Here is a 26916-nt window from a genome sequence, read left to right as displayed (position 1 = left end):
TTCTGGCTTTGCAAATTCTAGGTCCGCATAATCATTCTACTGTCGAGAAGATTCCGCTGACCAAAGTGGGTCGGTGTATTTACAGAGTAAGACATGAGGAGTCAGGTGTTGAAAGGTCCATTGTCTGCCAAATTGATACTGTTGAAGGAAGCAAGATGATAACTATTCGTTCTCCTATCCAGGTATATAACCAGGATCCTTCTCTGCATTGTAGTTGCATTTACATTTTAAATATTTTGTTTTTTAATGTATGTAGATGACCTTATAGTCTTTAAAAAATCATTTCAAAAAGCAGTTTACAAACTGATCTCAACAATTCATGTAACTTTGCTAGTATAATGCTTTGCATTATAAAATAGATTACAAGAGATTTTCAAAAATAAAAAGCTTTTTCAAAGCTACTAAAACGTTGGATGTGAGGGAGCTGGAGTTCAGATTGCAAAACATTGTTCAATTAGATTTTCTGTTATTAGAGAAACCTTTTGAAATGCTTGACTTTGAATGGGAAATGGGTAAGATAAATAGTGAGAAAGTACTTCTGTGCTCTGTTCGACTCAACAGTTTGTCTAACAAGTATTTCCTTATGTATATTGCTGGATTTTTATTTTGTTTAGATAAGGAATCATTTTTCAATCCCTTTCACAATTTTTGATGAAGGAAGATGTCTAGGGACTGCATCACCAGAGAATGAATTCAACATACCATTGTCCTCATACAGGTAGATTATTCTGATTATTTAGATTATTAGATTATTCTGCTATCCAATAATATGCTAATATGTTGCTGATTGTTGTATGCAAGTAACTGCGTTAAAAAATAAAAGTCCATTTCCCATTTGCTACCTAATATTCACACAAAAGACCTTTTTTTGATGGAATGATGTCTAGTTATAAGTTACAGCTGCTTTTTCTTTTTTCTCTCTTTTTTTTCCCTTTTTTTTTTAGAGAGAGGGATACTGAAATGTAACATTGAATGTAATACACTTAAACTACATCACTGATGTAGAATAGGGCTTGTCAATTTTTGAAAGACTTGTCTTACAGTGTATCTCTGCTATTAACACCTGCAAACTATTACCCAATTGAAATTGCAGTGTGTGCGTGTACTGTTTATCTAATCTGTTACTAACTTGTAGACAGATGTTTGTTTTGACAGTTTTTAAGGCTTCTTCCTTCTCACCTAAACATCCATCTTTTTTTTTTTTTTTCTTTTTGATGATGATAAGCACGTACTGGCAAGTATTAGTATATATAACTTTCTATGTGCTGAAGTTTGCAAAGCAGTCATAAAAGTTATAGAATGCTTCCATGTTAGTCACAAGGCATTGACAGCAGTCTTTGTGTTTCAATTTCATTTTTAGTTGAGTAAGTTATAGTGCACTGAAAGTGCTCTTATTTTCATGAATGTCTCTAACTATCTGTATCTTATTAAATAAGACTATTTAATAAGATTATTTACTAAGAAGGTTTTGCAACTTTCTGATTCCTTGCACAGATACATTGGTGAGTTTCTTTGTACAGGCATGCAACATTAACTGACGAATCTTAGTCAAGAAGCATCTTGACTGGGTCAAAGCAGTTGCCTTAAAAAAGCCAAGACTACAAAAAATCCATAAATCTAGTGCCTAATGTGACTAGAAAGAAAGGCACTTCCTGCAGATCCGTAAGAGTTGGATTGCTTAGTCTGATCTTTTCCTTGGAAAAGGAATATAGCAGCTCTTGTAAATGAATTCAGTAGCACCTCCTTAACAACCTCCATCAGCCTTTTTTTTTTTTTTTTTTTAAATAAAGTGTGTGGCAATGTGAGGCACAAAACTACAACTGGCATGATGCTCCAGGAACCTGTGTGACCTAATCTACCTTTAGCTTCCATACTCAAATGAGACAAAGGCAGGCAATAAGTTACTGCCAGAAATTTTCAAAAATCCAAATACTAGAGTGTTAATACATCCTACTTTTTTGTAATTAAAATATTCAATCTCATACTGATTGTTTAAAAATGCTTTCATTTACAGATCAAAACTGAGTTTGCTACCCATAGCAAATGAAAATGGAGTGGATGGAGAATATGATATGTGTGAAGGAATTACTTTTGACGAAATTATGAAAAATGTTGACAGCTTATTACAAAGGAAATGCCAGTCTGTGAGGTCGACTAATCACTCATTTATCATCAATATTGTCGCTGTAAAAGACACATTGACATCTTCATTATGTTCAGATGATGAGTGGGATTTTCCATATGTCGTACATTTATGGCCTTCTGTGCTTCTCCACAATCTTCTTCCTTATCACATAACTTACTCTGTAGAGGTAATTCTTCAGTGTTCCAGTTTTTGTGACGTTGCCTATTTTTGTTATGAAAGCTGATTAGCTAATTGAAATCTGTATTTAATTGAAATCTGTATTTAAATAAACTGCTTCTTTTACTGTTGTTATGAAGCAGGCTTTAAAGATATTGCAGGGAAGTCTGTATCTACAGAAATGAAGTGACATCAGAATGGGGGAAAATGGTGTTTTTAATAGTCAGTACTAACTCATACTTCAGATACAAAGGCAAAGAGAAATTTATGCTATGTAAACTTAATTCTGTAAGAGAGCTGCTTTCTCTTTTCCAAGTGTATCTTGGTCCTAACCAAACACTAGTTTTTCCTAGAGATTATGACTGCCTCAAGCATTACAATTAGGTCATCCTACATAATGTTTTATGTGCTTTCACAGACTGTCATTAACTTCTAGCAGTACCACGCTAAGGAATTACCCCACTGCTGCATTTTTGCTAAGTTTTTCCTTGAATTACAGCATAACTGAATATTTATTCCAGGTGAAATTAAGTGCCCTTTGACTGCTAGTGGGCCTTTGAAAGCTGAGCACCAGCAGCTCTCATTTAAAACTCATAAGACATGTACAATATCATCACTAGTTCTGTGGTACTAAATGTCCTAGTCTGTGCATATGTCTAGATTATGTCCTACTACTTAATGATACAGTTATAGAATACACTGAAATGCTTTTTTTCTCAGATGATCTTAGTGACTAGTATTTGAAGTAGAATAGTAGAATAATCTCATCATAGCATTTTATCATAAATGCACGATTACTGGAGCTAGGGACTATGATTTCTGCCACATGCTTGAAAGTAACAGTTTATTTTCTGTATCTCTCCTATGAATCTTGTGAAATAAATTCTGAGTTGAGGAAGTCTGTCATGTTGATTTAAACCTGATGACAGATTTGTTGTCTTAAACACTAATGACAATATGTGGTTGTTATATTTTTTTATAAAATGTGGTATTAAGATAGACATTAAAGAATGTAACACAGTTAAATAGTGTAACAAACATTTTATTGTTTTTCTCAAATAACTTTCATGTTGATTTTTAAAAATAGAAATATATAGAAATATATTAGAAATATATAATATCAATATTGATATGGGTTTTAACTGTGACTTTTTTTTTTTTAAGGGAAATGGGAACAAATATGACACTTTGCAAGATGGATGTTCAGCCCAGATTCATAATGCAGTCTTGGATCAAACAAAACTAGATTTAGAGCTGCTTAATTATCTTGATCAAAACTGGAAAAGCGAGTACCATATAAAAAGTAACTTACCAGATATCAGCTTCACAACATTTTACTGCATCACAGAGTTGGATAAGACTGAGCTGGACATTGCTGTCCATGTGACGTACACAACTGGGCAAATGGTTATAGCAATTCACAGCCCATACTGGATGGTAAATAAAACTGGTCGAATGTTGCAGTACAAAGCTGATGGCATTCACCGCAAGCATCCTCCAGATTGCAAAAAGCCGCTGCTGTTTTCTTTCCAGCCCAAAAACTTTCTCCAAAATAACAAGGTATTACAGTTAGTAAAATCTGACCTCCTCTATCTTTTTTACTTTGAAAGCTATCTACACTTTCATGTTCTGTAAAAATCATGAAACTTAATGCACTTCTGTCTAAAGACAACCTTAAAGTATATTGTCAGATATACTTGAGGAAATTTATCAAAGATATTCTAAGAAAGAGATGCTCATCTTTTATCAGGAAGGAAAACCACTGAGAAGTGTTCTCTGAAAAAGAAACAATCCTTTATCTCATTTGAGCTACACCAATAAAGTCCTTGTTCTAAGTAATGCTTAGAAGTTGTTTAAGAATGTGAAGCTGTGGTACTTGGAAGTTGAATACTTGCATTTGTGGTTATCAGATTCTGTCTGAGATGTTAGTGAGTTGTGGTTTAATTGTAATTTACCATTTGACTTTGCTAAGAGACTGTTAATGGTGCTTACTACTAATTGAGGAATGAATCAATACTGGCAATTGTGTCTTATGCATAAAAATATTGGTGTTTTCAGTATGTGCTTAAGTTTGTATGTATACATGTGTACTCTGTATGTGACTCCAGAGGTCAGTGTCTGTGAAGTGAAAATTAATACAAGCTGCTTCTTTATAGGTTCAACTTATGGTAACGGACAGTGAGCTGTCTGATCAGTTTTCACTGGACACTGTTGGAAGTCATGGTTCAGTGAAATGCAAGAGTCATAAAAAAGATTATCAAGTAAGTGAAGTTTATCTTTTGAACTCAATACTTTCAGGAAATATAAATGAAGTCAGAGCAGAACTGCATCTAACTATTTTTTTTCTATTCATAGGTCGGTGTCACTATAAACAACAGCAGTTTCAATATTACTAGAATTGTAACTTTCACTCCATTTTTTATGATCTCAAATAGAAGCAAATACATTTTGGAAGTAGCTGAAGAAGGCAAGGAAAAGTGGATACCAATTGTTTTGCAACAGGTAAGCTTACGAAGGAAACTCTTTCAGGTGTAAATTAGTTAAAACATTTAAAAGATATGCACAGTATTCTGTGACTATGTCTGAATACACTGCTTTTTTAGTAAGTTTCCTGTGTTGTGTTATCTTTTCTCAGTGTAACTTTTGGAAATATAAATGTAAACCAGGTTTACAATAAGTGGAATATTTTCTCTTTTACTTGCATCATAGTAGTATGAGGGCTGTTACTCTATTATGTTTCTCCATATGGCACTGAAACTTCTGTTCCATTTATTTCAGTGGTTTGACTGACCTGGTGCTTGCATCTAGGACAAGTGGTGCAGAAATGGCAGCTTTTGTGCTGACAAAGTCTGCTCTGTGGTAGACTAGGCATGCAGCTTTACTTCTGGCACTGCAATATCTCGTGTGTCTGATACAATTTTTTTCTGTATGTGCCTTGAATTCTGTGTGTATGTTTTGAGTTCAGTACATCTCAATTTTCACATTGTGAACTTTCTTCAGAACACATAGGAGAAGGAAAGTATTTGGGGGTAATGTTGGGTTTAATATGGAATAATGTAAATGCTGAAAGCATGCTGCTTTTTAGGAAGAATGATCTCTCAATTTCCTTCTCCAATGGGTCTTGAAGAGAGAATATCTAGAATAGAGACAAGCTTACTAATGTGTTAAGCTCATATCTCAGCTTAGTTCACTTCCCCACAGTGCTCCCCTTTTTTCTTCATTCACTTTTGTCCACTTAAGTTAAGCAGAGTTTTTCCTTCTGCTTCTCAGTTTATGCGAACTTTGTTAACGATAGGCTGTCTTCTCAGGGAAAAAGCAGTGCTTGAGTATAGCCCCTCTAGTCTTGGGCATGTGTCCTGTCAGGAAAGGAGTTGATCTGTTAAACTTCGATTTCTATTTTTAAGAGAAGTTAATTGCTCTTCAAGTCTTGCAATAGGAAGGAGTTGGTAGATTTTGAGTGGCATGAAATGGCTTAACAAGGGCAAACAGTTCTTTAAATTATATTTATTCCAAGAGAGCTACCCAGCATGCATCCTTAGAGAAAGAAAATGTTGACCGTATCTGTGCTTGAGATTGCTGCTAAGTGTGGAATTGTAGAATAATTTGAGTGGGAAGGAACCCTTAAAAGTCATCAAATCTAAATCCTCTGCAATGAACAGGGACATCTAAAAGATTGATTAGGTTGCTCAGAGTTCTTTAAGTCTGACCTTGAATGTCTCCAAGTATGTGACATCTACATCTCTGGGCAATCTGTGACAGCCCTTATTGTAAAGCACTTCTTTCTTGCATCCAATCTAAATCTCTCTCTTTGAGTTTGAAAACATTTCCTCTTGTCCTTTCACAAAAGACCCTTCAAAAAAGCCTGTCCCTTTCTTATATCCCACATTTAGATTCTGAAAGGCTGCTATGAGGTCTCTCTGGAGACTTCTGTTCTTCAGGTTGAACAGCCTCAGCTCCTTCAGTGTGTTGTCTTAGAGAAGGCGTTCTGTATCTGGGATTCTTTTAGAGACCCTCCTCTGGACATGCTCCAACAGGTCCCTGTCTCTCCTGTACCCCACATCTGGACGCAGTACTCCAGGAGATGTCTCAAGAGAGAGAAGAGGGTTGGGATCACCTTCCTCAACCTGCTGAGCACTCTTTCTTGAATATGGTTGGCTTTCTGGGCTGCAAGGGTACATTGCAGGTTTATGTCCAGCTTACCATCCATCAGTACCCTGAAATCCTTTTCAAGAGACCTGTGTTCAATCCTTACATCCTCCAGCTTGTACTGATAGTGAGGATTGCCACAACCCACTTGCAAGGCCTTGCACTTGGCTTTGTTGAACATCATGAGGTTCATCTGTGTCAACTGCTTGAGCCTGTCTAGGTCTCTCTGAATGGCATCCTGTCCATCAGTTCTGTCAATCACACCATACAGTTTCGTGTCATGTGCAAACTTGCTGAGGGTGTATTTGATCCTACTGTTGATTCCAGAGTGCTGATCCAAGTACTGATCCATGAGGGACACCACTCATCACTGATTTCCATCCAGACATTGAACCATTGAACACTACTCTGGGTACAATCTCATAATTAATTCCTTGTCCATCAAACAGTCTGCCTATCAAATCCATATCCTTCCACTTTGGAGAGAAAGATGTTATGAGGAACCATGTCTAAAGTCCGGATAGATGACGTCAGTGGTGCTTCCCTTGTCCATTGACACAGTTATGCTAGAATAGAAAGTCAAATTAGTGTTCAAAGTACAGAGGTACAGGTATGATGTCTGATGAAGCACTTAGAATAGAATATCCCCAGGTGGAAGGGACACACAGCAATCATCAAGGCCGAATTACAGCTCCACACAATACTACTTAAAAATCAAATCATGTGTCTGAGGGTGTTATCTGAGCACATTCTGATCTGCAGTGGCTTGGTGCTCTGACCACTGCCCTGGGAAACCTGTTCCAGTATCCTACCACCTGTTGGTGAAGAATATTTTCTTAATAACCAATCTAACGAATCGTGTAGCAAAACATTTGGAAATAGTACCACTTTGTGCCTAAAGCACTGAAGACTTTTGCAGGAAGGTAATGCTCTGTGGTTACTTTTGTGACTTATTTCTTAACTAAGCCTTTTTACTTGTTTTAGTTTTTCTTTAAAACTTTCATTTATTGTTGACTGATTCTCTTTGAATTTCCTCTGAGATTTCCTATGTTGAGACTTACTTGCTATACTTTATGCTAGTATATTACAAAATTTATGTTTCCTTTGGTGTTGGAGTAGATAATATCTTCAATCTTGCTGTTTAACTATATTTTTTTCCTTTGTTTTCCTGCTTCCTGTGGTGTGAGAAACAATGGGAAAGGGAACTTAGTGGCATGGTAAGTTGGTGAACTAGTCTTTCACCACTGATGATTCAACTCTAGGATTCAAATATAATTGAACAAAAACATCTGGTATCTCAATCTGCATTGGAAAGAGATGAATTTGCAGTTTTGAATGCTACAGGTGAATGGTTTGGCAGATAGGAAAGATGGTGCATCTTGACACTGACTTATTCTGGTCATTTCATCTGGGCACCAGAACCACCATAAACTTTATATGAATACTGTGAGTGCTTTCCAACGTGTTTGAGATTATGAATAATTCATAAATTCTTCTTTTTGCAGGAATCTTTTAATCAGCTGCAGACTTTTCATTAGTTAGTATTAAAGCTTTTTTTCTTTCATTTCTCCCTGTTTTATCTACCTAGAATGTAAACTTAAAATATTGTTCATTATTGATTTTTAAATCCAGAGGGGATTATTTCAATTGTGGATGAAAAAAGCAGAATGTACACTTTGGTTTAATTGCCTAAGGCTCATATTTTATTTCTGTTTTATATACACGTGTTTATATGTGAGTGTGTATATGTATTATATATTACAAAAGTTTAGAAAGTGAGCCAATACTCTGCTTACTCAAGTTTTGTAGCAGTATATTTACGTGAATATATTTTGTCATTGATTGTCATTATGAAATTGCCTTGTAATTAATTTATACTTATTTAACAAAAAATCTTTTAATGAAAAAAATGTGATTGTGCATTTTTTTTATTTTATTTTTTTATTTTTATAACAAGCAAGGCCACTAGTGTTTTAGCTCTGCTCTGCTTTATACTTGGGATTTCAAAAATGTTATCCATTTCGTGTCTGAATTTTATTTTATCCATTTTATTTGTGAATCAGCTCATTGTGTTCAGGTAAGTAATTAATTTCAGGTGTTGTAACAGTTTCTGATCAAATTCAACTACAATTTTGGGTGAAATTTTAGGAAAGAACATTGGGCTGAAGTGGAATGCCTTCTAATACCTAGTTTGTCTTCTCATTTACTTCAAAATATTTGGGTTTTTTTGTTTGTTTGTTTAGTGTATTCCCTTTTGGCCTGAAAATGATGCCAACAAACTGCTTGTTAGAGTTGAAAATTCAAATCTCCCACCAAAGAAGATAAATTTTGATAAGCAAGAAAACTGTCTTTTACTGCATTTAGACAACAAGGTAAATAGTTACCTTTGAAAACTACATAAAGGCATGTCCCACTTCCATTCTGCAATGTTTTCTACTCTATGAAGTATTACAAAGTTTAGCTAGGGAAAAATTGTATGTATATGTGTGTGTGTATGTAACACGAAGATATACGTAGATATTTCATTATAAGTTTTCCTCTGAGAAATGAACTATCGAAGCTAAAAGGTTTTGTCAACATTCCCTAGCAAAGACTGAGAAGTGTTTACATTAGTTGTAAAATGAAACTGCTACCTTGAAAAGTGACTTAGATGTGACTAAATTTACATTTAGCCTCATCTAGCACCAATTTAAAATATTTGATATTTATTAGTAGAATATTTGTGGGATATTATTTCATATGAGTGGTTCAAGGAAGATTGTGCTACCAGTAGCCTATATTTTGGGATTATAGAAATTCTCCATAGTTTTAGTTACTGAATGCATTGCTTGTTTTCTAATAATGCTATAGTTAGGAAAATATATAATAGGCATGTTAAAACATACTGTTTGTTTTATCGTGTGATGGTTTCATCTTATACAAGTTTTTAGAAATATTTAAATTATATTTGCTTTTAGAAGAGAATTCTGCTGTTATTTACTATGCAATTTTTTACATCTGATAGCTTGGAGGGATTACAGTGGATGTCAACTTGACTGAACATTCTACAGTGATTACCTTTTCTGATTACCATGATGGTGCAGCACCATTTCTGTTAATAAACCATACTGAAGAAGAAATTATTGAGTATGGACAAAGGTGTGTAAGAGTTTTTTTTTTTTACTGTGCATGTCTACAAGCAGTTATGCCACTTATTATTTAATGTATTATAACCATGTCTGCTTACTGGTAAATAAGCAACAGTAACTATTGTTGCAGTTTGATTTTTGTGATGATGATAGTTCAGGCTAGCTTCATAGAATCGTAGAATCACAAGGTTGGAAAGGACCTATAAGATCATCTACTCCAACCATCCTCCCATCACCATTGCTACCACTAAACCATATCTTGTAGCTCCTCATCCAGACGCCTCTTGAACACGGTGAGGGACAGAGACTCCACCACCTCCCTGGGCAGCCATTCCAGTGCCTGATCACTGTCTGAGTGACAAAGTTTTTCCTCATGTCTAACTTAAACCTCTTCTGGTACAACTTGCAGCCATTTCCCCGGGTTCTGTTTGTTACCTGGGAGAAGAGGCCAAATCCCTCTTCACCATGACCTCCTTTCAGGAAGTTGTAGAGTGCAGTGAGGTCTTCAGTGAGCCTTCTCTTCTCCAGATAGCTTGTTATTACGCATGTGTATATTATATACGTATGGAACTGTTTTAATGTTGCACTTCAAGCTTTTAGCCTTCCATTACAAGCTTTTAGGGCAGTTGTGTACATTTACTAAATTACATGCAGAATTAAAATATACACATCAACATTCTTTGCTTAATAATGGAGAAAATAAATAAGTGCCATGCAGAGAAGCATTTATCTGATGGATTATAAAGCACTTTCATCTTCCTACACAGGGACATGCTTTTTTAGTTGTATAAGCAATCTATGAAGGTCTAGATGGACTTCTGTATCTAGAATTCTCTTTTCATTTCAACTACCTAAGCTGAAATAATGGAGAAGAAAGCGTATTTCTTAGAAATTGAATATCTGTTTTTGTTAGAGTACCTAAGATTTTTTGCTTTATAAATTGAACATAAATATCAATAATTATGTTACGTAGCACAAAGCACCTGGTTCTGGAAGTAATTAAGTTGTTTTCTGAGCTAAAGAGGCAATGGTCCCACTTCTTAAGAATTTTATGTCCTTGACACTTGCATTTCCTCTCTAATAGCAAAGGATTTATTTAGCTGTTCTGGAACCATGCATGAACCTACGTCAGAGAATAACTAATAGTTGACCTGGAAATGTAGTTAGATTTCAAAGTTGTCCTCTGCTGCCAAGTTTTGTGAAGATTTAGCAAAATTTGTGAGCTAAAATGTTACAGAAAAGCAGAGACTAATAGACTAACAGGTAGTTGTGTAAGAATTAAGCTAGATTGAGTATCTGCAATCACTGGAAATTTGTCTTGATTTCACTTAAACTCTTGCTGTAATGTTGTTTGAAGTTAAGGAATGGTTTTTATCTGTAAAAATCAGTCATCTTATTGGTGGGATTTTAGGCCTCCCCACTGTGATTTAATACATATATATGTAACTTCTGTTACATACATGACAATGGACAGGCTCCTGAAAGAGACCAGAAAGCTATGGAAAAAGAGTCTACCTGTTTCAACTGTGTGTGAGGGTAATATAATTTAAAATTGGCTTGCCTGAAAATACTCATTGTATCCAAGAACTATTTTCGCTTTAGCAAATCATATAAAGGAGAACTTTCCTAAACAAAAGATTATGAACAATTTTGTTAGCACAAGTCCTGAATTTTCTTTTCAATCTCTAAGTACCACTGTCTACTTTTTCTATACTTAATTGTTTTCATTCACAAGTGGGAAAGAAATTGGTTTTTACAAATCTAGTGTGCATACTTTAATAAGTATTAATATGTATTTTTGAAGTTTAGTGAATTTATTATAGTGCTGAATATATTTTTGGTATGTTTTTTGTTTTTTTTCTACCTGCTTGTTGTTGTTTCCAGCTTTCACTTTCATTACTTGAAAAGGTAAATATTCTTGCTTTTTTAAATTTGTTCTAGTTCCCTCAGAGAATTAGAAGGCTGTCTTCAGCCAAACAAGGCAGTGTTGTATACTTGGGCAGACCCAGCTGGCTCTAGAAAATTGACATGGAAATGTGGAAAAAGAACTGAGGAAATCACACCAAAAGAAGTATGTAGATCTACTTTTAATGCTGTTTATTCTTCTCTGTACAATTTTTTTTCTTTTCTTTTCTTTTTTTCTTCTCCTACATCGTTAACAAATCTAGGCATTATTCTGACACAAGTGCTGTGCAGAGGAGATTCAAATCACAGTAAAGATGAATGTTCCATAGCTCCATATTCAAGAGCCAGGAATATTCATTTTCATAGTGATGCTTCTGTTGGATGTACCTGTATGCATGTTTTTGTTATTCACACATAGAACTTCCTGGAAAAGGAGGAACTGTGATTTCCTTGAGGTTTTTATATTCAAGATTAGAATAATAGCTAAGTTTGGATAATGATGTATTTGCCAGCCTTTGCAGCACTGATAAGATTTTCACCTTCAGAACCAGAACTTAGTCTTGTAGTAGACTTAATTAAATTCTGGGATAGTTGATGTGGGAGTAATCTCATTTCTTTGAATCAAGACTTGTTTTGCCTGTCACATCACATCACATTGCATTTCCTACTGCATTTTAGTCTACTAGGAACAGCTCAATAAATTAAAAAAAAAAAAAAGAGTTGCTTTAGATGTGTATGTGAAATGTACTGACTTGTACAACTATGACTAACTGATCTTAGAATCACTAACTACTGAAGCTAATACAGTTCCGCTATAACTGCTAAATAATGATATTCCTTGGTGCTATCTTACTTCAAAAGGGAACTTGAAGATATTTTTTTCATGTTCATCACTTTCTTAGTAAGATTTTAATTCTTTAACTAAAGCAAAAGTAAGTAAAGTGTTTTAGATGTTTTGGGGTTTTCTCCTGTGAGTACATAGAGTCATAGAATCACGTATGTTCAAAGGGACCTTACTCACACAATTAGCCCTGACATTCAATAGGTCATCCGATCTGGCATGGGGCTGCCACCAAAGGGCAGCACCCAGCACTTGGTCTTGTTGAAGCTCATACAGTTGGCCTGAGCCTATTGATCTACCCTGTCCAGATCCTTATATAGGGCTCAAATCCAGATAGAAGGTCTATCACTACACTTTCCCTCATCCACTAGACAGGTTGTCTGGTCATAGAAGTTGATGAGATTGGTTGAGCAGGACCTGCCTTTCATGAATCCATGCTGACTAGGCCTGATCCCTTGTTTGTTCCATACATACTGTGAGATTGCACTCGAGATCATCTTATCTGTCCCATAAACTTGCCCAATACTGAGGTTAGGATGACAGGCCTGTAGTTGCCTGTATCCTCCTTGCAACCCTTCTTGTAGCTCGGTGTACCTCCAGTTGTCTAGGTCCTTTCTAGTACCTCTGAACCTCCCAGAAGTGCTGATAAATAACAGAAAGTGGCTTGCTGAATACTTCCACCAGCTCCAGTAGTACCCTCAGGTGGATCCCATCTGATCCCATGGACTTGTGACAGTCCAAGTGATTTAGCAGGTCACTAATTGATTCCTTCTGAATTGTTGGGTATTTATTCTGCTCCCCATGCTGGTTTTCCAGCTCAGTTTCTGATGTTCCTTCAGGATAATTGGTTTGACTATTAAAGATGGAAATAAAGATGGGATTGAGAGTCTACATCTTTTTCTCATCCTCAGTGGTAATGTTCCCTGCATCATCCAATAAAGTATTCATATTCTCCTTGACCTACTTCTTGCTGTTCATATATTTGTAAAAACACTTTTTGTTTTTAACAGCAGTGGCCAGATGAAATTCTCAGTGGGCTTTTGTTTTTCTCATTTTCACTCTGTATCCTAGCAACATTCTTATAGTCTTCCCAATTTGCCAGTCCTTTCTTCCAAAATTCATAAACTCTGTTTTCCTGGGAGTCTCAGCAAAAGTTCCCTCCTCGGCCAGGCTGCTCTTTCTTCCCAGTGGCACATCTTATAGCACTGGGGACACCATGTGCATTTAAAATTTCCTTTCTGATGAATGACCAGCCTTCCTGGACACCTTTGTCCTTCAAAACTCAGTCCCAAGAGATTCTCTGAACAAAAACCTGTCCTCTGAATGTCCAAGGTAGCAGTTCTGCTGACCTCCCTTCCTTGCTTCACCAGGAGCAGAGAAGTCATTTTATGGTTTTATGGTTACTTTGCCCACCAGCACAGCTCCTCCATCCAACTTGTGTCTCCCCTCTCCTAGTTCAAAGCCACTTCCCCTTGTCCTGTCAATATCAGACAATGTAAAAAGTTAGTTTCCTGCCTGCTTATAAGCTCCCAATTGACTACTGGAAAAAAGCAATGAGACCTCCCTGAAGTCTTCCCTTCAGGATGAACAAGCCCATCTCTCTCAGCCTTTCTTTGTAGAGGAAGTGCTCCTGATAATCATTGTGACCCTCCGCAGGATCTGTACCAATAGCTCTATGTCTTTCTTGTGTTGGGAACCATCGATCTGGATGTAACACTAAAAGTGGGGACTCATCTGGGCAAACTGGGGGGGAAAATCACCTTATTTACTTTGTTGTCCACCCCTCTTTTGACACAACCCAGAATGAAGTTGGCCTTCTGGGCTGCAAGCATACACTGCTGGCTCATGTCGAGTTTTTTTTGTCTACCAGAATCCCCAAGTCCTTCTCCAGAGAGCTGCTCTATTTTCTAAATCTTTTCTGCGATAAAGAACTAAGTTAACTTTTTTTGGCTGTTTGTGAAGGACCTGGTGGATGCCTGGAGGTGTCTGATATCTGGCTGAGAGAAGAATTTCCCTTTGTGATGACTTTTTCTTAGTAAAAACTGAGACAATATATGTTGAAGTTGTTTTTTATTATATCTGTGAATAAAGTACAGAACACATTTATGTAGTTTCAGAAGTAGGGAAGTATTTTAAAATGGTTGCAGTTATTGCCATAAAAATGTAATTCCTCAATGTCTAGGTAAATACTGTGTATATATATATACTTTAGAGGCACATCAAATAAAATTGAGGTGTTTTTCAAGTCCTGCTTTTATAGCATTAGTGGATTTCGGTGGATAAGACAGTGCTAGGTATTTTTGCCATTTAGTTAGCTTCTGTTGGGGAAAGAACAAGAACTGTTGTTTTGTCTGTAATTGGTATTAGCATAATTCTTTATGTAATAAGTAAGAATTTCAAAGACAAGGTTCAAACAGAACAGTAACAATTGTGTTTGCCAGATTGCATGTGAGAAAGAGACTACAATATAACTTTCTATTTAAAAACCTTATTTTCCTGTACCTTTTAAAATGATCTCCCGTGTTTGTATTCTTGTTGTTAAGGCTTGCATTTGCTTATTCACGAATAGATTTGTAAAAACCTTTCTTCTCTTGTTTGCAGGACAAAATAGAAGTACTCAGCCTGGACTGTAGAAAGGTGGTCTATTTAGTGTCATTTTTTGAAGGTCTGCAGCGTATTGTCCTAATTACTGAAGACAAGAATGTATTTAAATTGGCTTATGAAAGTGTACAGGCAGAACTAGCAGAACAAGAAATTATTCTGTCTTTACAAGATGTTGGAATTTCATTGGTTAATAATTATACAAGGCAGGAGGTGTCATACATAGGAATTACAAGGTAATGTACAAAAAACATAACTAACTTTTCTAACTTTGTTACAGAAACATGCTGCTGATTCTTTTTTCCTTTCCTTTTTTTTTTCTCTCTTAATTCTTTGTACTGTGCTGCAAAACAAGCAGAAAGTTGAAGTATCTGTATACCTCACATAACCTCCTTTGCCATTCCTGAGAGTGATAGAATTTTCTTCACTTGAGAAGCTGCGCTCAGAAGATTATCTAGACAGTGTAAATAACTATTTTAAAAATGACAGCTAAATGTCCAAATTCAAAGTAGATATTTCAGTGAATCAGTGTTTTTAGGAACAGGTCATTTGTACTTAGGAATCTAGCACTGCTACAAATTGGTACTATTTTGTTGTTGGTATCAAACTTCTGAAAGCAGTTCCCAAGAAAAAAGATAAATCCTTGGAGAAAAATACACACACAAAAAGACTGTTACTTGGAAATTTACCATTCATAAGTGTCTTGCAAAAATACTGCAGTAGACAGTGTATCTAATTTGCAGAAACATTTGGAAAAAGAAAGGGAAAACAAACTTAAGAACAACAAAAATAAAACAACCCTAATGAACAAATCAGCTATTGTGGTAATTTTGCCCTCTTCTTTAAGATCACCTTTACTTTAAGATCATTCTGTTACTGATGGGTGTGAACACAAATGCAGCTAAAACAAACTGGATTATAGGGAGCTGCATCTGATTAGCTGTGTATATATGAACTGTAATAACTTGTGTAAAGAAAAAATATCTTCCACTTGGCTGATAGTTCTCACTTTGTGTCCTATATCATGTATTGCATTGGACTGTAAGATGAAATCATATGTAAGAGCTTCTTGTAGAAGCAGTATAACAAAGCAGAAAAGCAGAAAATAATCTGGCACCATTTAAAGATGATAAATGATGTTGTTTCATTAATAATAAAAATAAGAAAGAATAAAAGAAAAACTCCTGATTTTGTATACCATTAAAAGAAAAGCATACACACACACATAAACAACAATAACGAGAACTCAAAGCCCTAAGGGATCAAATCAGTAAAGTAAATGTACAAACTGAAATGTACTCTACTGATTTAGTGAATAGAATGTCAAAAATAAGTGGCACTTCATCAGGCACTTCCTGTAGACTTGAAAAGCTCTCAAATTCTAGTAAATTCAGCTGTGCCACAAGGTACAGAGGAGTATGTGTGGAACCCTGCATTGAGTTTGTATGATTTTGGATGTCAGCACTATTGAAACTCGGTCTTCTTGACAAAGGTTTCTTACATGCAAAACCTCACTAAAAATAACTCTGTTAACTTTTCTTCAGTTGCATTAGAAACAGTAACTTCCACTTACTATCAAGAATGCAGTGGGTGATTTATTTTTATTTACCACACTAGTGCTTTATGGCTTTATTCCTCATTATGTAGTAATTACCTATTAAACGCCGTAATTAGATACATAACACTTCTGTTGAACTAGCTAACTATTTTCTCTTGATCTTTTGTTTGTTTTTCAAAGTTCTGATGTGGTCTGGGAGACGAAACCCAAAAAGAAGTCTAGATGGAAACCGTTGAGTGTTAAGCAAACAGATAAGCTAGAACAAGAATTCAAAGAATACAGTGAGCTAACTCCATCAGAAAATAAGACTGTCGAATTGGAACCAAATGTTTTGGTAATACTAATCATTCTATAAATTTATTTCTTATCGGTGTATACAGGAATGTATGGGTGTATACAGATCATTTATTATTTTGTAGTCTCTGAAAAACAATGAAAATTAGGAGATGATTAGTTTACACAATCCATTTAAAATTTCATTTCTATATTTGTGCCTAGAAAAAAAAAAATCATTGCTGTCTAGAAAAAAATATATAATCCATAAATATTTAAAAGCTTGCTGAAGGCCTGATTTTGTTTGTCTCTAATTTTGAAATTGAATTATAATGTTTTTACAGATCATGGGACTAAATATGCACAAAGCTACAATATGTTATGTCATATCAAGAGAGAAGAAGGATGTTATTTTGAGACTGGGAGATTGTTTTGACGCAAAGTCTTGTGTTTTATCTGACTGTGATATCTCGTAGTCACACAAAATTCAGCCGTGCCATTCAACCACATAAATATTAAAAAAATACATATTCCTGAAATAATTATGAGAAGTAAAAGCATTTTGTGCTCTGCATGCTGCTTTTCTTGTCTATAGATTAATTCCACATACTCATTAGAACAGTGTAGTAGTTAAATGAATGTAGTTCATTCAGTTTCTATCTTGGTCATAGACCTCTGGAAAGCCATGTTCAAAAAAGCTAAACATTCTCTTGATAACGAAATGTACAGATTCCTTATGTTGTTTTGCTTGTGTTGAAATTTAACAATTAGACAAAGATTTTATCCTTAAGCTTTCATTTAAATGTTAGTGGAAATTGTTAATTTGAAGTCTATTATAAAAAGCCCTCTTTTATATCATGTAGAATAACAACTTTTTCTTAATATTGTGATAGGTGTGTTTAACTCCTACTGGAAATGACATGAAGATTCAACAACCCAATGAGATTCCTATCAGAAGGAATTACTTGCCAGCTGTGAAAGTGGAATACAGCTCATCAGCACATCAGAAATCTTTCAGAATTCAAATTTACAGGATACAAGTAAGTTTTTTATGTAAAGTTAGATATATTTTTGGAACTGTCTGGATTTTTCACGTTCTTGAGTGCTTCTCAGCCTTTGAAATGAAGTACTTCATTTGAAATTACTTCATTTCAAAGGAAAAAAAAAAAGTCACCCATGACTTGAGGAGAAGCAGTTGCTGTTCGTCTTCTGTGCTTTTTTTTTTGTGTGTGTGTCTTTTATTTACAGTCAACTCAAAATTAGGTATAATTGACTATTTTCAGCAAGGTATATGGTCAATTTGTTATAAGCAACATTTGCAACATTTTTGGGGGGCTGCTTATGAACACCAACTAGGAGAACCTTTTCCACCTTTTCTAGATTATTTGGCTTGGATAGTTTCATTTGGACAGTAGAAATATTTTGAACTACTGTGGTGGCTTCTTCTCCTGCTTTTGAATTGGTGGTTCATAATTCTCGTGTTTGTCCTACTTGTGAAATATTTCACTACTGAAAAGCTAATGTGCTGCACCTTGTCCTGTCCTTACCCCTATTAGATTCAAAACCAGATTCCTGGAGCCATATTTCCCTTTGTGTTCTATCCTATTAAACCTCCAAAGTCCATCACCTTGGATTCAGGTTTGTAGTTCTAGTTTAAAATAATCTTTACTTATGCTAACTTACTTTTAACAAAGTGAACCCTGCCACTTTTATCATCTGAAGACTGTGTATGATTACTGACTATAAAGAATCCAAGTACTAATGTTACAGATCAGAAAGCAATTTTCTGTGCAAAGAGAGTACAGATAAAGCCATCTAAAGTTAAAAATCACAATAATAACATGAACTTATTTCACCCATTAATATACCTTTTAAAAGTACCTGCTTCTGAGACACTAATACAGTGTTCTTGGAGATTATACGGTGTAAGTTAAATCTGTGTTGAGCTTTCAAAAATTGCGTTGAGACCAAATCTAAAGCAAAGTACTTATCTCTTTTACCTCTTGAAAGAAGAAAACTTCAAACAGTTGCTAGTCCTCGTGACAGTCAATCTATTGCACTCTTTCTATATTACTCACATTTGGATTTTTTTAGGGGACAGTGAGTTTTCATAAGACTCACTTTTCATCTTAATTAGCCCAGTTTTTTCTGTGGCCCAAAATAAATTGTTCATAGTAATCAAACTTTTTAAAGAGCTTATTTTTTTTATTTGCTGGTATGCAGTATTTGAGCCAGTGGCCTAGTTGACTTATCAAAAATAATGAGAAAAAAACATAAATCAGTGCTAGACTAAACTCAAATTCACCAAGTGAAGCACCGTATTATATACCAGCTCCTTAAGAAATTGTGCTTTCTATATTTAATTTGTAGCATTCCATTTTCTCCATGGTATGGAGTACAGACCTCCAACTCTGTATACTATGTGCTGAGATATAATCTTCCATTCTCTCAGTTAGGTCAAACTCATCTGGAACATCAGAGTAATGACAGGAGAGATTCTGAGTTGATACAACAATGACTGTCTGCAAATTTGTTCACAAAGCTAATGAAATATCGGTTATTTATCCTAAATAGAGTCAAATTTGAGCTAGAGTTCAAAAATATGAGGACTTTTTTAATTTATATTTTTGTATCATTGTTTGAAAATTTTATTCCATGGCTAGGGAATTTATTCCCTAAAAAAAAAAATTAATTCCATCGCTAGCATTTATTTGCTTTTAAGTGGAAATGATACATTTTTGGAGATAAGTGAAATAGAATTTCGATATTCCATTTCATCCTTCTCTTCCTATGACTTTCTGTTCCTGACCTTTTCCATGATTTTGTTTCCCAGTCGCATCCATTATATAATCCTACTCCACAGGATTGAAAAAATCTGGAACATATATGACATTTTCATGTTAAAAATGGCAAGCTATGTCTATCACATAAAGATCTGTGCTTATCTCTTTTTGTTTTACAACTTCATAGCACCAAAACCATTTACTGATGTCAGTATTGTTATGAGAACTGCAGGACATTCACAAATATCTCATATTAAGTAAGTATTTTTACATGTTCCATCTCTGTGCCACTTATCATGTTTACTCAAGCTTTAAAAGTTAAAATCAACATGCAGTCAGGGTAATTTTACCCCAGCTAATTTATCCAGATAAGAGTGCTTAGGACAGCTGAAAACTGTGCCCTTCTTATTTACTTACTTCAATGCAGAATAAACAAAGAATTTCCTTAATTCTTTTAAAGTAGATTTTTTGTCTTTGTAGCAATTTGCGGAAAAAGCTGTCTATACTGTTAAATGTCACTACTTTATTAAAATAATTCTGATTACTGAAAATGTATTTGTCTTGCCCATCATAAGAAACATTTTATGACTGATAATGAACTTGTCAAATAAAAAAAGTGTCTTAATAAGTTATATAAGTAGATGTTTAAGTTTTATTACTCACCTTACTTGAAAAATACTTGAAAAAAAACACAATTTAATAATAGTTTTTCGTTTCATGTGTAGATACTTTAAGGTCCTGATTCAAGAGATGGATCTCAGATTAGACCTTGGCTTTCTGAATGCGCTGGTTGAATTTTTTACACAGACTGATGTACCAAATGTCCAACAGGTAGAATCCTTCTGTTGTTTGCAGATGAGTAGATATAAAATTTCTAGTCATTCAACTTGCTTTTAAAAACAGAACCCAAACAAGAAGAAAAACAATAACAGAACAACAAACACTAAAAAAAGTAATGTTAGGTGTTTATGGTAATGGTCAAGTCTTGCGCCTGAAACTAACATAAAGCTTTTTTCCTGAGGCATAGAGTAAAATTTCCTTTATCTTCATATTGTATAAGGTACAAGAAAGATTTCTAATACTTTCTGAAAAGCCACGGGCAGTGGAAGATAGTTGAATCATTATACAGGGAGAATGCAAGGATTTTATATATAGGAAGAACAGAAATAAGATTTAATTGTATGAAGCTTAAGGTGGTTTGCTTGGGTAGTAATAAAAAAACTTGAGATAAATACAGTGGAGTCATGATAGATTATGTTATTGTGTTTTACACTCTACATTTTAAAGTAACATTACTTTTGAAAATGCATTCATAGCTGGAACTTTTCAAAAAGGATGTAGAATCTCTTCAGGAAGAACTGATGAGTGTGTCATCCATGGATACATCACAAATCAGCTTGTATGAATACTTCCATATCTCTCCAATTAAGGTAAAACTTTTCATATTATTATCTGTGCTTATGCTCTAATTAAAGGATTTTTTGTCTCCTGTAGAATATACATTCTGTGAAGTGAGAAAATGTTGAGGCAATCAGAAACAACATAAAAATGTTCTGGAATAATGATTTTACTGTTAACACTGATGTATTTGTGGTATACACTTATGAAACTCTTCATAAATATTAAAATATTCATTATTTCCTTTCTGTCCACAAATTTCTTCATGTGCAGTAATTCTTTTGTATTATTTATTTTTGCAAAATGCTATGGTTCTCATGTGCAGGCAGTGTGCTGTGGATTGAGAAACAGCACCATTTCTGGAGGAAAAAAAAAATAGTGTGCAAAGAAAGCTAGATCAACATATATTTGAAATGAGCTATAGTTATATGCATGGTATATATATATGGTATATGCGTGTTCGTGTTATTAAGTCTGAATTCAGTCACAATTAGAAGTGTCATACAAAATATGGTACTTCTAATATACACTCATATTAATTTCTAAACTTTCTTTTTAGTTACACTTAAGCTTTTCACTCAGTACTGGTGGTGAAGATAGTAACAAAGAAGAAAGGAAGAGAGAACTGATACCACTTCAGTCCTTGAATCTCCTTCTGAAGAGCATAGGTGCCTCCCTCACAGATGTGCAAGATGTTGTCTTTAAGTAGGTTCAAAATATTATTGTAATAACTACTTCTAAGAACAGTTCAACATTATAAATCAATGTTATATTGTATTATGGTCTGAATAACATGGATTTTCTAAAAATCTTTCTTAATAGGTTGGCATTCTTTGAACTCAGTTATCACTTCTGTACTACGCAGCAGCTCCAATCAGCAGTGACAAAGCATTACTCAAAACAGGTTGGAATTAAGTAAATTTTAACATTCCAGTAAATTTATATTTTGGAAGTGTTACTGTGTGCTTTGGTTCTATGAAAATTAATAACTAATTGCAGTCTTGTATGTTTGTAGATTGGTTAAATACATAAGAAACATAAAAAATTATTAGTTAGGTTCTCTTGCCTTTACTAAGGCAACTATGTTACTAAACTGTGATTATGTTTGACTAAATTATAACTTACAATAAGAAAAGTAGTGTGCATAACAAAGCAACTCAGAAATCAGCAGTGGAAGCAAGCACAATGCAGCTCTGCTACACCTCACTGTTCTGCAGTCATTGTGAACAAAATTCTCTTACACTATGCATACAACCAAATTTTGTCCTGTAGCTGCACAGTATGAGTGAAGTCTGGGTAATATGCTTGCCTTGGAAAATCTCAAAATCTCAATTATTTGTGAAATACTTGCAAGCAGTAGAATTATTTGACTGATTTTAGTATGTTTTTCTCACCATACAGTCATTTTTAAAACATCTGTACCTACTTTTCCAAATGTTGAGTTCTTCATATTAAATTCATCTTCTGTGTTTTTGAATAAGCAGCAATACCTTAATGCTTTTAGTATACTTTCTGAAATATTTTTACTGAATGTCCATTTTTGTTTTAGGCTATTAAGCAGATGTATGTTCTTATTCTTGGTCTTGATGTCTTGGGCAATCCATTTGGATTCATAAGAGGCTTATCCGAAGGAGTAGAAGCATTTTTCTATGAACCTTATCAGGTAACAATCTCTTCAGGCTTTTTGTGAAATGTTGCAAAAACTGCTAGATATAAATTCTATTGAAAATTTGGGTATACAAATAATGTTTGTGATTTTAAGGTGAGATCTAGAGTTGAAAAAATCAAAGTGAAAGTATTAGGGAAAGTTACTGAAAAGCTCAAGTGACATAAAAACAAATTACTTCCCTTAATTCACAATTGACTTTTCCTTGCAGTACTTACTGTAAATTAATGCTGCATGAATGAACTTAATAGAGATCTAATTTACTCTCTGTTAAATATATATGAATTAAAATAAAAACATAGGTGTTTAAGTATATATACCATCTGCAACTTATATAAATAGCATAAATGCTCTCTTTTGTTTTTTTCCCTCCTCAGGGAGCCATCCAGGGTCCTGAAGAATTTATAGAAGGAATGGCACTAGGACTTAAAGCACTAGTAGGGGGAGCTGTTGGTAGGTTTTAACATTATCACAGCAGCATGCTCAGTAGCAAGCAACGTAGGTATTTCTAAGCTGCAGTGGCATTTTACTTACATTGTTGTTGTTGTTTTTTTTCTCATAGGTGGATTAGCAGGTGCTGCCTCAAGAATCACTGGTGCTATGGCAAAAGGTGTTGCTGCAATAACTATGGATGAGGATTACCAGCAAAAAAGGAGAGAAGCCATGAATAAACAGCCCACTGGTCTGAGAGAGGGTATCACTCGTGGAGGAAAAGGATTAGTTTCCGTAAGAATAAAAAATGATAAAAAGTTTAATGATTTTTATAGAGGTAAAAATAGCAAATGTAGAGGTTTCTGTAGAGCTGTTCCACTTAATTCTGGTTTGCCAATACATGGCCACAACTGAATGATAGTTTTGAAGAAAAATATATGCGGATTGACAAGATGATAAGAATGGCGAAGAAGGTGCTTCTAATTCTGATAATTGGAGTGGATTTTAGAATACTACAAAATACACACTTTCTGACTATTCATCGAAGAAGTAATAAGTAAAATGTTAGAAGAATAAAAAGCACAATGTGGAAACATTTGTCACAACTCTTTCATTTCTTTTTGGTAGGGTTTTGTCAGTGGCATAACTGGAATAGTTACAAAACCAATAAGAGGTAAGTTTAGGTCTTCATATGATTCAAAATCTCAATATTTGATGAGATTTTGCATTTATCAAGACTTTGTTCTCACTGACTTCTAATTTAAATGTGGGAGTGACTGTAGTTGTGCATCAAATAAGAACAAATGTAATTACAAATAATATTGTAAAATGGTCTTTTTTTCTTAACAATTTGCTAAACTTGATCCTTCTAGGAGCTCAGAAAGAAGGAGCAGCTGGTTTTTTCAAAGGTGTTGGAAAAGGATTAGTGGGAGCAGTAGCTAGGCCTACTGGAGGAATCATAGACATGGCAAGCAGCACATTTCAGGGTATCAAAAAGTAAGTAAAATTAATATGAAGAATGGCATATGGCATGAATCAAAATGTGGGGTATGTTGATTATTTGTATGACCACTATGTTAGTGTTTCTTTAAAATCTTGAATATTAATGCAGATGAAAAATCTATCCTATCCATGGATAAAGGGTATCAACAGCTTCTCTGGGCAACCTGTTCCCATGCATCACCACCTTCATTCTGAACTTAATATCTTCTCAACTGCAGTTTAAGGCTGTAGTACTGAAAAGCCAGTCTCACCAGAGCCTCCTCATCTCCCAGCTGAACGAGCACAGCTTCCTCAGACTGTTTTTGTAGGCAGGACATGTGCTCCAGCCCTCTGATCACCTTCATTGCTTCTTCTGGACCTTTTCCAATGGCTCCATGTGTTTATTCTTCTGGGAGCCCCAGACCTGAACGTAGTACTGAAGATGGGGCCTTACAAGGGCAGATTAAAGGGGTACAGTCACATTCTTGAACCTGCTGGCCACCCCTTTTTTGATGCAGTCTACAGTTGAGAACTCTGACAGAATTGCATGCTGAATAATGTGATAATCTCATTCCCTTATAATTAGCCTTAATCATAGAATCAGAGAATGGCTTGGTTTGGAAGAGACCTCAAGGATCATCAAGTTTCAACACCCCTACCAGAGAGAGGGTTGCCTGCTACTAGATCAAGTATTAGATCAGGTTGCCTGGGGCCCCATCCAACCTGACCTTAAACACCTCTAGGGGTGGGGAATCCACAACATCTCTGAGCAACCTGTTCCAGAACCTCATGAACCCCTCAGTAAAAAAAAATGACATCTAATGTAAATCTCCCTTTCTTTAGTTTAAAACTACTTGCCCTTGTCCTGTCACTTTCAGCCCGTATAAACATTTGATTTCTCTCATGTCTATAAACTCCCTTTAAGTACTGGAAGGCCACAATGAGGTCTCACCACAGCATTATCTTTTCCAAATTGAACAAGCCCAATTCCTTAAGCCTTCATAGGAGTGGTGCTCCAAGCTCTGGATCACATCTGTGGCCCTCCTCTGATCCCTCTGCAAAAGGTCTACATCTTTTCTGTGATGGAAGCCCCAGACTTGGTCTCACTACACCAGCTGGGGTCTGGGGTCTCACAACAGCAGAGTAGAGGGGGATAATCACTTCCTTCACCCTCGTGGTCACCCCTCTTCTGATGGAACCCAGGATGAGTTTGTCATCTGCCAGAACTCGTAAGTCCTTCTCAGCAGGGCTACTCACAAGGACTTCTCCCAGTTTGTCAACATATCTGGGATTACTTCAACCCAAGTGAAAAACTATGCACTTTTTGTTGGACCTTACTAGGTTTACAAGGGCCCACCTTTCAACTTTATAGTAAATGGGCTTATGATAACAGATTTACAATTTGTAAGTAAGTTGGAGAATGTGTTTTGAGAGGGCTTTTCATAAATCCTGCTGATAACAGTTGTTAATTTTTGCTACCATAAATTTGTCTGTATCTTGTGTATTTTACCCTTTGACTTTCTTTGTAGAGAAATGCAAAGAAAACAGAAGAAGCTTGGTTGTCTTTAATCATCAAGTTTTTAAATAGAATACTCAGACATTAATTAAGTAATTATATTATTAATCTGTCAGGCAAAATGACAGAAGTCTACAGAGATGAAAAAGTTGCTCCTGATATTACTTGCACACAAGAAAAGGAAGTATATGGTGGGTGGAAGCAAAAACACGTAAATCGAGAGGAGTACAGACGCCTTGTCCAAGCATCCAGGATGAAATCTAGGGAAAACTAAAGCCCAAATGGTGTTGAATCTGGGTATTTAAAAAAAAAAAAAAAAAAAAAAAAAAAAAAAAAAAGACTTCTATAAATATGTATGCAGCAAAAGGAGGATGAGGGAAAAAGTGGACAAAATGTGGAATGAAGAAAGAGACCTGATTATAAGACAGTGAAAAACTGATGAACAAAACACCTTCTTTGTCTCAGTTTTTAGCAGCAAGAGTGGCCTTCAGGAATTCCACTTCGCACAGACCAGGGCAAATGCTGGAGCAAGAAAGAATCTCAGTGGAAGAGGAACATATCAAGGAATACTTAAAACAAACAGAACATTTATGAGCCTATGGGCCCTGGTGGGATGCACCCACAAGTGCTAAGGGAGCTGGCAGATACTGTCATAGGCATTTCTAGATAATCTTTCATCTATTCTGATGATTAAGACAAGTCTGAAGAATGGAGGAAAACAAATATCACTCCTGTTTTCAAAAAAGGTGTGAAAAAATACCAGGCGAACTGTAGTGAGGTCAGTCAATCTTACCTCATCTCCTAGGAAGGTGATGGAGTCATACTGGAAACAATTTCCAGACTTACGAGAGATAAGCAAATTTCCAAAAATAATCTGTGTGGATTCATGAAGAGAAAATCATGTATAACCAAACTGATAATCTTCTGTGATGAAAGCACTAGGCTAAGTGATGAGAGGAGAGCATTATCTTCCTTGACTTAACTAAGGCCATTGGCACCACTGCCCACCAAGAAGCTTTTGCATTATGGGTTGGAAACTCAGGCATTAAGGTGGGAAGAAACTATGCTGAATGACCCAGATGGTAGTGGTGAGTGATACAGTCTAGTTGGAGGCCAGCAATGAATAAAGGTACCCTGGGGGTCATACAGGGTGCAGTCACATTTCATGTCTTCATTAATGATCTGCATGGTGAGACTGAGTGCACTCAGTACATTTGGATAACACAAAATCGGGATGTGTGTCTGATTGATCAGAGAGTCGTGCTACCATCCAGAGGGCCCTCGGTAAGCTGGAGAAGTTGGCTGATAGGAACCTCCTGAAGTTCAGGAAGTGAAAAGTCTTGCAACTTGAGCGGAAGAGTCTCAGGCACCAGTACATGCTAGTCC

General features: G+C 35.4%; 1 protein-coding gene across 1 annotated transcript in view; it reads left to right on the top strand.

Moving 5' to 3' along the window:
• The window catches only part of VPS13A (vacuolar protein sorting 13 homolog A), a gene marked incomplete at both ends in the record, with an annotated part of 95496 nt that overhangs the window by 53582 nt on the left and 14998 nt on the right, over window positions 1–26916 (top strand). The window contains 24 exons of the mRNA XM_079548343.1: window positions 22–182; window positions 615–718; window positions 2015–2312; window positions 3467–3862; window positions 4459–4563; window positions 4658–4804; window positions 7627–7665; window positions 8692–8820; window positions 9453–9586; window positions 11518–11647; window positions 14924–15159; window positions 16662–16815; window positions 17648–17794; window positions 18311–18392; window positions 19725–19794; window positions 20263–20368; window positions 20854–20967; window positions 21495–21640; window positions 21758–21839; window positions 22485–22598; window positions 22979–23054; window positions 23164–23327; window positions 23661–23706; window positions 23906–24029. Coding sequence (XP_079404469.1) covers window positions 22–182; window positions 615–718; window positions 2015–2312; window positions 3467–3862; window positions 4459–4563; window positions 4658–4804; window positions 7627–7665; window positions 8692–8820; window positions 9453–9586; window positions 11518–11647; window positions 14924–15159; window positions 16662–16815; window positions 17648–17794; window positions 18311–18392; window positions 19725–19794; window positions 20263–20368; window positions 20854–20967; window positions 21495–21640; window positions 21758–21839; window positions 22485–22598; window positions 22979–23054; window positions 23164–23327; window positions 23661–23706; window positions 23906–24029 — 3304 coding nt within the window. The remainder of the gene's footprint in view (window positions 1–21; window positions 183–614; window positions 719–2014; window positions 2313–3466; window positions 3863–4458; window positions 4564–4657; window positions 4805–7626; window positions 7666–8691; window positions 8821–9452; window positions 9587–11517; window positions 11648–14923; window positions 15160–16661; window positions 16816–17647; window positions 17795–18310; window positions 18393–19724; window positions 19795–20262; window positions 20369–20853; window positions 20968–21494; window positions 21641–21757; window positions 21840–22484; window positions 22599–22978; window positions 23055–23163; window positions 23328–23660; window positions 23707–23905; window positions 24030–26916) is intronic.

This window comes from Tetrao urogallus (assembly GCF_951394365.1).
Source record: "Tetrao urogallus genome assembly, chromosome: Z".
Lineage (NCBI taxonomy): Eukaryota > Metazoa > Chordata > Aves > Galliformes > Phasianidae > Tetrao > Tetrao urogallus.
Note: the sequence above shows the minus strand (reverse complement) of the source record. Positions and strands in the feature narration are given on the sequence as shown.